Here is a 10066-nt window from a genome sequence, read left to right on the forward strand (position 1 = left end):
AAAAAATGTCTAACGTGAGGGGGCACCCGGATTTGAACCGGGGACCTCTTGATCTGCAGTCAAATGCTCTACCACTGAGCTATACCCCCATCCGTACCACAGCAATACACTGTTACATACTTAAACACCAGCCTAGGATCAGCGTAATAGGTTTTGGCAGTTTACATATGTTTAATGTATAATTTTTAAAATAAACATTCCCCTAGTATATATGTTGTCATAAACAATAACATATCAATAACCTTGTATTAAACAACGACCAAAAAATATTGCCGCAATCACATGATAAAAGTATTTCCGGAGACTGACAGGAAGTGCATTTATGCTGATAATCGTCAAGACTAAAGTCGCTAGAAGATGGTAATGTGGGGCTCCATTTTGTTATTTCGTTATTGAATTAATTTTGTTTAATTTAATAAGGTTATGGTGTGTGTTATTTCCTTGCTCCGCATACAGTGTGAAAGTGTGTGCATTTGCTGTTAAAACGCTTGTTTGTGTTGTGCAGGCGTTCAAGCTAGCTAACCCTAGTTAGCTAGTGTAGCATAGCACAATGGTTCGTGTTTGTTTATTTATATTCAAGGAAAGATAACGCGGGCATAATTTCCTTTAAAAAGTCTCGACCTTTTATTATTTGCCGCGACAGAAATGAATAATATCAGAATTAATTTTGCCACTAAGTTGTTAGCTTCTAAATGAATTGTGATGTGTCATGGCCTTACTTTCACTTTGTATTAGCCTTTTCGGTTAAGACTGACAACCTTAATGTAGCGTGGTAACTGTCAAACACTCATTCAGGCCACTTTTTTCTGAATTTCCACATCAGGTTTGTTTTCTGCATGATTCTATGGTAATAATACTGTGTGTTTCTGCAGAATACTCGTGGCCTGCGCTCTCAGCTGAAGGACAGTGTTCCTGTCACAGGTCTGTGTCCACAGGCTGGTCCTTATGGGGTCCAAGACTCTCTGCGCAGAGGGTGAGTTCTGCCCTTATAAACCTGGAAATGCTTCATTATGCGTATTTATATTCTAAAGATTTCATTTTTCTGTGATTGCAGGTTCTCTAGTGTAAAAAATGAGCTTCTACCGAGTCATCCATTGGAGCTCTCTGAGAAAAATGTAAGTAGAAAAGTAGTACATTGCCAATATGCATTACCATAATAAGCCTCTGAAACGTTTAAAATGGTCATTAGTTCAATAAGTGAGTATTCACTCCACCAATGCTTATTAGTGGTGGAATGTATTTTTCCAAATTACACGTAGGCTTGTCACGATTGTTTAATCATCTAATCATGGTTATTTGATGAGATAACCGCAATAATTTCAATCACATTTTGCCAAAGAATATAAAAACACTGTTGTGAAGTACAGTCTAATGTCTTCCTTCATACACAGTAAAGGTTTGTGCGTTTAATCATACTGCATTGTTATATTACAATTTAATATTTACATTTTTATTATATATGATTCCAAGAAATAAAAAAACAACACATTAGACTTGCACTGTTAGTGGCCTGAACTGAATTAAATTGTTTAATTTGCAACAGTTTCTGACAGTTAATCATCATAATTGTGATTTCTAACCAGCTAGGGCAACTCTTAATTTTACATCGTCTTTGTTACACAGTACATGTACTTTCTATAGTAACAGGAAATTATGCATAATTACAAGCAACTTACCCTATAGTAAATATGTGGGTTACACTGTATTTTAAGGTGTCCTTGTTACAGTGTAATTAAGTAATAGTAATTTATTACATGTACTTACTATATAATTAGGGCTAAGGTTTGGTTTAGTTCTATGTAACTAATGGACTGGTATTTTTACAATAGGAACTACATGTAAAATGACACTGAAAAATAAGTTACCAATTACTCCTTACTTATTTGTGTAAGTGCACTGTAACAAGGACACCTCTAAACAAAGTGTAACAGCTTGCACTGTGAAACCAGTTTCAGCTTAACCAGGACAAGATGAATTTCAACACACTAAGGAACATCCAGGGTCTCCACGCACCCCTCAAACTACAGATGGAGTACAGAGCGGCTAGACAGGTATTGTTTGACACTCGCTCACATGTGAGTTATACCAAAAACACCTTATGCTCATCGTGTTTAAACGTTGCACTTGCCTTCGTTCAGATTCAGCGTTTGCCCTTCCTGCCCAGCTCAAATCTGGCCCTGGATACCCTCAGAGGTAGCGATGACACCATTGGCTTTGAGGACATCCTCAATGGTACGAAGAAACATTCGACACGTTACCTGTCACGCTCTCAAAGTTTTATGAGCCGTTTAGTTCCTTGAGTTTGCTTTATAAAAATATGATACTGACGATTGCTGGTTGTATCTGTTGATTTGGATAATTTGATTTTTGTGTAGTATACTTGGTCATATGTACACATTTTCCCCCCTCAGATCCTATCCAGTGCGAGATGATGGGCGATCCTCACATCATGACCGAATACAAGCTTGGCATCCTGTGAGGATGGCGATTCAGCACAAGCCTGTAGATTGTGTTATTATATGCATTGTTTGACTGCTGTTTCTAATAAAATGTAAAATTTGAAAGCAGAAATAGTTTCTGTGATGCAAAACATGACAGCTGGACCTGGTTATGAATCTTGTTTATTAGAAGAACATTGATACACTGTAAAATGGCTTAAGATGCATTTACACAGAAGTGTTAATATGAGATTACTTGCAAATGAAAGCATAAAAACAGCATACATATCTTTGAGAGCACAATGATCAGGTAAAATACAGATGATTATTATTATTTTTTTAAATCCTCAGGATTTGGACAAAACTGTTACATTTTGGGTTACAGCTTGTAATTTTGTTTTTATATGTTGAATATTGTGTACTCTGTACTGAATTTGTTACAATCATGCAGAAGCAATTTACACAGCAGTGCGATTATAAAATTATGAAACTATAATGCTAAATCTCCAGGGCACACACTTTAACAACTCAAAAGTTAGCCATGCTTTATGATGCCAAAAATAAAAGGGCAGATTGATGACATTAGGAAAAGTTCGATCCTTTCAGTCCAGCTTTTCTTCCTGGAAGAAATCGGCAGAATTGAGATGTTCCTGAAACTTCTCGTATTGCTAAACGGAGAGAAAGAAAAAAGCAATCAGTGTGTTCATACACATTTAAAGGAATAGTTCACCCAAAATGTTGAATTCTCTCATCATTTACTCACCCTTATGCCATCCCTGGTGTATATGACTTTCTTTCCTCAGATAAACACAAAGAAGATTTGTAGGAAAATAATAAATCTCTGAGAGTCCATATAATGCAAGTGAATTGGTGCTTTGGTTGACATCCACACAGCGATTGTGGTGTTCATATAACCCCAGTGTCTTCCGAAGCGAAATGACAGATGTGCCCCTCGCGATCCCTTGTACAAACACTAGACTGGATGCAATGCTTTACAGTTAAAAAGTTTCTCTTACACACAATCTATCGTTTCACTTCAGAAGACACTGGGTCTCATTCACCAAGCATCTGTTCATGAACATTTTCACAAACAAATGATTACCTTTAGCTGCGTTATAGCTTCAGCTGTGAGGTTTCTCTGAGGTTTCTCCCGAGATACATCTGGCTAATGAAAGGTCTGTAATCTGGGTCTATATAAAAGGTGTTTGAACTGGTTTTGAGAATGATATTTGGCATTGCTTGAGGATCTGGCAAGAGCTACATGTGTTTCAAGAGAGTGACAACAGGCTGTAAAGTAAAGGGTGTGCGGAAAGCCTTTATTTCACATCACTATATCCTTGGCAGGAGGCCAGAAATGGAGCACACACGGCCAACTTACCCATGGTAGAACCCCAAAAACACGTAAAAAAATCAAGAAAAACAACATCGGACAGACAAATCTTGTGGTCTGGCGACCCCAGTTGCTTCTCTTCTGAAATGCTCCTGGTCTGAGCTGGAGCCGCTTGGAGGACGGAGCAAAACCTCGTCGGAGCCGTAATGCACCGCAGACGTGTGCAGTGTGAATAAGGGGTGATATGGAGATGGTTTGAGTGTGTTTTATGCAAATGGCTAACCTGCTCATTTAGGATACTCCAAATTCACTAACAATAGAACGAGATTAAGAACAAACTCATGCGCGTACGCACGTGTTTGGAATTAGTCAAGAGATATTTCGTGAGAAGCTCTCCTGCGCTAACAAATACGAAATAATCCACGCAATTATTAGTGAATGAGACCTGTTGATTGATCCACTGGGTTCGTACGGATTACTGTCACGACTGATGTGTGTGGTTTTTCAAGCGTCACCCATTCAGTGCCATTACAAGGACTCTCAGAGCCAGGGGTGTCCAAAATCGGTCCACTGTCTCCAACTTGGAGACAACACACAACTTGCCTCAACACACCTGCCTGGAAGTTCAACTAGAATGCCTTGTAAGACCTTGATTAGCTGGTTCAGGTGTGTTTAACTGGGATAGGAGCTGAACTCTGCATGACAGTGGCCCTTGGGTGAACTATCCCTTCAAATAGCTTTTAAAGGCACATAAAGAGCAGGTTCCATATTCCCACCTCACTGATCCAGCCTCCATCCTGCAGTTTGGTAAACACCTTGTTGACTGTCTCCTTAACTGGTTCGTCGTCCTCTCCTGTTTCCCCTTCCTGTATTTCCTTCTGAGCTTCTAATGCTGTACGACACTTCTCAAACAGATGGTATTTAAAGTGCTTCAGGGCATGGTAGACCTCAGTACGACTGGCACAGACAGAGCCAACAAAGAAACTCTGCAATTGTTAACATAAACATTAGATCAAGAAACATTGTAAATATAATATATTATATATTTATATATAGAAATATCTTCGGACAATTTATGACCAAATTGTACAAGTGAGTTGCATGGAAAACCACCTGGGCATCATCGGGCATGAACTGGTCCTCCTGCAGGGTGTTGTTGTGGTACAACTGGCCCGAGAGTCGCACGGTGAAGCGCCCCGTTCGGTGAAGCTCACAGGCTTCACACCCCTTCGTCTGGGTCCTTGTCGTCATAACCCGCAATTTAGGATAACACTCTACCCTTTCCTTTTCATAAATAAAAATGATAAATAAACATGAAAGTATGTATATTAATCTACACCACAAGAAAACTTTCAATATTCATATTAAGTGAAGTGAATAACAGTAAAGCAAGCAATTATACATAGAAATGTGACATCTTTTCATGAAAAAGGGCTTTTATCTTACTTTGTAACGTTCTTTCCAGCGGCTCCTTTGCTTCAGGTTCTCCAGGCGAGGAAGAACCAATCGCTCATCAAAATGAAGCAATGATGATTTCATCTCCTGGGCGTATCGCTTCGTTCGTTCACCACCTGTAGTCATCGATACAAAGACAATTTTTGAATGTATTTTAACCATTTATTTAATCAAAAATACAAACATTTTTGTATTTGAATATATTTTAAAATGTAATTTATTCACATTCTGGCCTCCCAATACGTCACAACAGCGATGATCAAAAAACGCGGACAAAAGAGTCACTCAGTCATTTATGCCGTCATCACCCGGGTGTTGATAATGCACGAGGGCAGGTGACAACTACACAACATACACTGCTATCTGTGTTTAAACTAAACTCATTTAAGCCATGCTAATTTAAACATTCGAGTACAAGACGAAAGAGAACTTGTATAAGCTGTAAGGAGATTTGTGTGTACACTCATCCGAAGCACGCACAAGGAAAGCGTGTATAGCGCGCAAATATTAAGTCTTGCACTAGTATGCCTAATATTCTTGCTGTCTGTGTTTTTAATGTTAATCAAACAACAAATGACAAATAAATCACTCACTGCTCTTGACTGAATAGCTTTTGTAACTTTAATAATGATTCATCTTTATTTCATTTATACACTGAAGATTATATGCAATGTTGTTTTCCATTTGATTACTTTATTCAATTTCTGTACCTGAAAACTACTGTTTGATACCTGAAAAACCTGAAAGGCACTGTTTATTTTATTTGTATCTTTGCTTTATTGTATTTATTTGTGCTGTTGCTTGAAGTTTGATTATTTGTTCTTATTTTCTTCATTTCTATTTGACAGTAGTCCTATATTCCCTGAACATAGCACATAACAAACCGTCCCAAAACAATGACCCTAAACCAGGGCCGGAGTGGGGCCACTTTTCAGCCCGGGAGTTTCAGGCCCAAGACCGGCCCACTTTTTCAATGGTGGAATTCCAAATTAGCACTTTTTCCAAATTGGATAAATGAAGCAACAGTTCAGCTCTTACTATTGTGTAGTTTGTATTAATACCATGGTTCAACAAATAATGTAAAGGTTAAATAATAATTCACTTAGACTTTATAAGAAACAATTCTGACTTTATATCTCGCAATTCTGACTTTATTTCATGCAATTCTGACTTTATTTCAAGCAATTGCGACTTTATTTCACGCAATTGCGAATTTATTTCACGCAATTCTGACTTTATATCTCGCAATTCTGACTTTATAACACGTAATTGCAAATTTATTTCACGCAATTCTGATTTTGTATCTCGCAATTCTGAGAAATTGCGAGATGTAAACTCGCAATTGTGAGATAAAAAGTCGCAATTATCTTTTAAAATGTTTTATTCTGTGGCGGAAACGAGCTTCCATACCTCCTGGCCTCTTCCTCCCATCCATCCTCCCTGACGCGTACTGTGTTAGACGGGCTATGGACCCAACCAACTCTATAGGAGGGGAGGGGAGAACTCCCTCACATGGTACAACCCATGCAGAGGCTGCGCGCTGCGATGTCAGAATGCAGAACGTGTGTAGCCTAATGTAACTAACGTGACAAATGTGGGAAAAAAAGAAAAATTCCTCGACCGGCCCAAAAGTGAAGCGGCCCACCGGGAATTCTCCCGATTACCCACCCCGGGCCTGCCCTAAACCGTAATAAAAACCGAACCGTGAGTAATTTGAACCATTACGCCCCAAATATATATATATATACATATATATACACATACACACACACATGTATATCCAGTGCTAAGAAGAGAAGGAATAAATTGACGAACATACTGTAAAGTGAACTGAGGAAAGTTGAGTCCAGTACATTGATCAGCAAGGCTTTGACCACCACCTGAAAGTGGGTGAGCTGTGATCCTGTGATAACTGTAACAAGAATAGAAACAAATGAGATTTTATAATTCATTTAAATTAAATGTTAAAGACACATCTACACATGTTTCCAAACTGCAAATAAAAAACAAAAGCCACAACCACACAGTCTTACACTGGCGTGGAAGGTGAGAGAGAAAGTCCTTGTCTTTGGCCTTCCCCTCTTCCCCCTGCTCTTTATCATTTTTCTGTTCATCTTCCTCTACAATAAAATCCTTCAGACTGTCACTACTATCAGCAAGTTTTTCCTCCTCGCTGCTGTCCAGAGGGCCGCCGTTCTCTTCCACACTAGATTCATCACCAGTATCGTCTGCTTTACTTTTAACTTTGTCCTTCTTGATCTCCTCTTCTTTTTCCTCTTCCTCTTCTTCTGAACCCTGCAGAAAAAAAAGAGACAAGGTATCCTTTTTAAAGCAACGCTGTTGTTTTTGTCACCATTGCTATTATCATTGAAGACGATACATTATTATTAAAGTGTCGACAGTGGAAATTATAAATGGTTAAGAGTGAGACATTTTAATTAGCATAGAAGCTACTCAGTGAATTAAAAAAAAGTTACATGAATTGGATAATGCTGCTATAGAATAGAAGTTTTATAGAAGAACAAATTACAGTAAGTTACTGTGCAAATGTCTAATGTTTTTTTTACATTTCCAAACAATCCTTTTGCCATTAATTGTAATAATCTAGCGAGATTTTTGTATGGACAAGGAGTCTGACAACAGCCTGTATGGTTGAGTTTTTTTAAGGACTAAAGAGGTTATTTTGATTTAACCCGTGAATGTTTCTTGCTCACTCCTGGTCAACTTACCAACGTCCTGCGCCTGCGCCGCGGGGTGCCTGACTTTCTTCTCTTTGACAGCTCCATGAGTTTATTCTTTCTCTCTTTTCTCTTGGCAGCAGCTTCTTTTACCTCTGCCTCTCTCTCCTTCTTCCGCAGAGCCTCGTCCTCGGAGTCCTCCGGCAGCCTGAGCCGTTTTCTCTGCAACGCTCTCCTGAGCGGCTCTCCGCCGACGTCGCTCGAGGACTCGCTAGAGTCGCTGGAACTGTCGTCGAGCGCAACAGGAGCGCAGGCGGGTCTCTTCCTCGGTCTGCGGGACGCGGCGCGTTTCTCGTCCGTGTCGCTGCTGTCATCCCCGTCACTCTCGCGGGCTCGGTACGAGCTGTCGGAGGAACCGGACTGCTCGTCGGAGTTCTGGTATTCGCTCCCTGAACTGACGCTGGTCGTGCTGCCGTACGAGCCCTCGTCGCTGTCTTCCAGCATTTCATCAACGGGGTTCACGCGCGTCTTTTTCTTGTCGATGCGAGACTTTGGGGGTGCGCATTTTCGCCTTAACCCAAAGAGCTTTCCTACGCTTTTCATCATATTGACGGAGAAAAAGTGACACTTGGTTTAACTACCAAAAGAAAAAGGTTTTTTTTTTTTTTTTTTACTTAATCTATTTTAAGCCAGCTGTTATGCATCTACAGACACATGATGAGCAACAGGATGCTGCGTGAGCGTGCTGTCAAATTACATTCCGTCTCGTGAATGATTTTTAGCTATTTTTTTCTTATATTAAATCATTGATCCGAGCTTGCAGTTGCAGATAAAGCCCAGTATGTCGTTGTAATCAATATTTGACGAGTGATTTGAATAAATATGCTTATCAGCATGTATCATTCTTCTCCAGTCCGCTGCACGCGCCATAACATGAGGGGGCGTGTCTGTGTTTTTGTAGATACGCACTTCCGGCGTTCGCTTCACAACAGCTCGGACACTCGCGCCACCCAAAGACCAGGAGAATAGTTATATCAGATTTGTATTCGCAAAAATAGGGGGTTAGTTATCTAAACGTTCAGATTAAATCATATGTTTTCCTATCAGTTCTTATGGGTTAACCCTCTGATGGTCCTCGGTCATTTCTGACCGAAAAATTTTCTGTTTTGAAATTTTAAAAATCACAGCTTCATCGGAAGGTTATGAAACTTGGTGACTTTTCTGGCATTAGGTATGTGAATACAAAAAAAAATTGAGGTCATGATCCGAGCATGCTAAGTGGTCGTAAACAAAAAGAGTCACACTCGTGGTCTTCGGTCAAAAATGACCGACCCATAGGAAATGAATGGGAAATTTACAAAAACACAAAAATTCTCTGAATTTTTGTCTGTACAATCTACAAATCGGACACGATTCTAAAAAAAAAAAAGTACACCGCAGTAAAGGGGTGACACTCTACAACATCAAGAGTGCAAAAAATTCACACCCACCCACACACACACACACACATACAAACACACGTTTATACACATACACACCAATAAATTTAGATTACAAAAATCTGTTTTGAATTTTTAAAAATCACAGCTTCATCAGAATGTTACGAAACTTGGTGACTTTTCTGGCATTAGGTATGTGAACACACAAAAAAAATGAGTTCATGATCCGAGCATGCTAAGTGCTCGTAAAAAAATTAGTTATGATTTTGGTCTTCGGTCAAAATTACCCCCATAGGAAATGAATGGGAAATTGACAAAAACACAAAAATTCTCTAAAAATCAGCCACGATGCAGAAAAAAAATGCTCAGCAATGAAGGGGTGAAGCTCTAAAACATCAAGAGTGAAAAACATAACATAATTAATAATTATAATTATATGTATATATAATTAATATAATAATTATTAAAATTATTAAAATAATAATTAATAAAATGTTACAAACCTTGGCAAAAAGTATTATTTGAGAATTTCTAAAAAAATACATTCAATCCACATCTTAAAAGTAAGTAATTTGGTCCAAAAACAACTAGAATTCACAAACATCTCCATTTAGAGCTATTACAGGCATCTAGTGGTAAACCCATGCAATAACATGTTTTATTTAATTTTATGATTAATAAATTGATGAATTTTTTCTTATTTTATTTTTTTTGTGAAAGCCTAGT

General features: G+C 38.7%; 2 protein-coding genes across 3 annotated transcripts; one reads left to right on the forward strand and one right to left on the reverse strand.

The window, feature by feature from the left end:
* The first annotated feature begins 302 nt into the window (after positions 1-302).
* On the forward strand, positions 303-2595 carry pomp (proteasome maturation protein). The gene is made up of 6 exons (XM_081390437.1): positions 303-360; positions 873-973; positions 1055-1115; positions 1950-2051; positions 2139-2232; positions 2412-2595. The coding sequence occupies exons 1-6, from the start codon at positions 358-360 to the stop codon at positions 2477-2479; spliced, it is 429 nt and encodes a 142-aa protein (XP_081246563.1). The 5' UTR covers positions 303-357; the 3' UTR covers positions 2480-2595.
* An 8-nt stretch (positions 2596-2603) lies between these two features.
* On the reverse strand, positions 2604-9540 carry ccdc82 (coiled-coil domain containing 82). Of its 2 annotated transcripts, none has more exons than XR_014031916.1 (7): positions 7953-9540; positions 7257-7518; positions 7043-7135; positions 5215-5339; positions 4882-5052; positions 3202-4754; positions 2604-3106 (listed from the first exon to the last, which is right to left on the reverse strand). XR_014031916.1 is itself a non-coding variant. In XM_081390436.1 (7 exons), exons 1-7 carry the CDS (start codon positions 8505-8507, stop codon positions 3041-3043), a joined length of 1482 nt encoding a protein of 493 aa, XP_081246562.1. In that variant the 5' UTR covers positions 8508-9540; the 3' UTR covers positions 2604-3040. The 2 variants fall into 2 exon arrangements, 1 of the variants encoding a protein (XP_081246562.1); XM_081390436.1 differs by having other exon boundaries at positions 4545-4754.
* Between the last annotated feature and the right edge of the window lie 526 nt (positions 9541-10066).

The sequence above is a fragment of the Scardinius erythrophthalmus genome (genome assembly GCF_964197995.2).
Source record: "Scardinius erythrophthalmus genome assembly, chromosome: 17".
Lineage (NCBI taxonomy): Eukaryota > Metazoa > Chordata > Actinopteri > Cypriniformes > Leuciscidae > Scardinius > Scardinius erythrophthalmus.

Excerpts from the sequence above, each read along its gene's own strand:
- pomp (XM_081390437.1), top strand. Across the intron at positions 1,116-1,949 it reads TGGAGCTCTCTGAGAAAAAT|TTTCAGCTTAACCAGGACAA; the intron begins GTAAGTAGAAAA and ends CTGTGAAACCAG. Across the intron at positions 2,052-2,138 it reads AGTACAGAGCGGCTAGACAG|ATTCAGCGTTTGCCCTTCCT; the intron begins GTATTGTTTGAC and ends GCCTTCGTTCAG.
- ccdc82 (XM_081390436.1), bottom strand. The coding sequence starts at position 8,507 with ATGATGAAAAGCGTAGGAAAGCTCTTTGGGTTAAGGCGAAAATGCGCA. Across the intron at positions 7,519-7,952 it reads GGCGCAGGCGCAGGACGTTG|GGTTCAGAAGAAGAGGAAGA; the intron begins GTAAGTTGACCA and ends TTTTTTCTGCAG. Across the intron at positions 4,755-4,881 it reads TCATGCCCGATGATGCCCAG|AGTTTCTTTGTTGGCTCTGT; the intron begins GTGGTTTTCCAT and ends TAACAATTGCAG.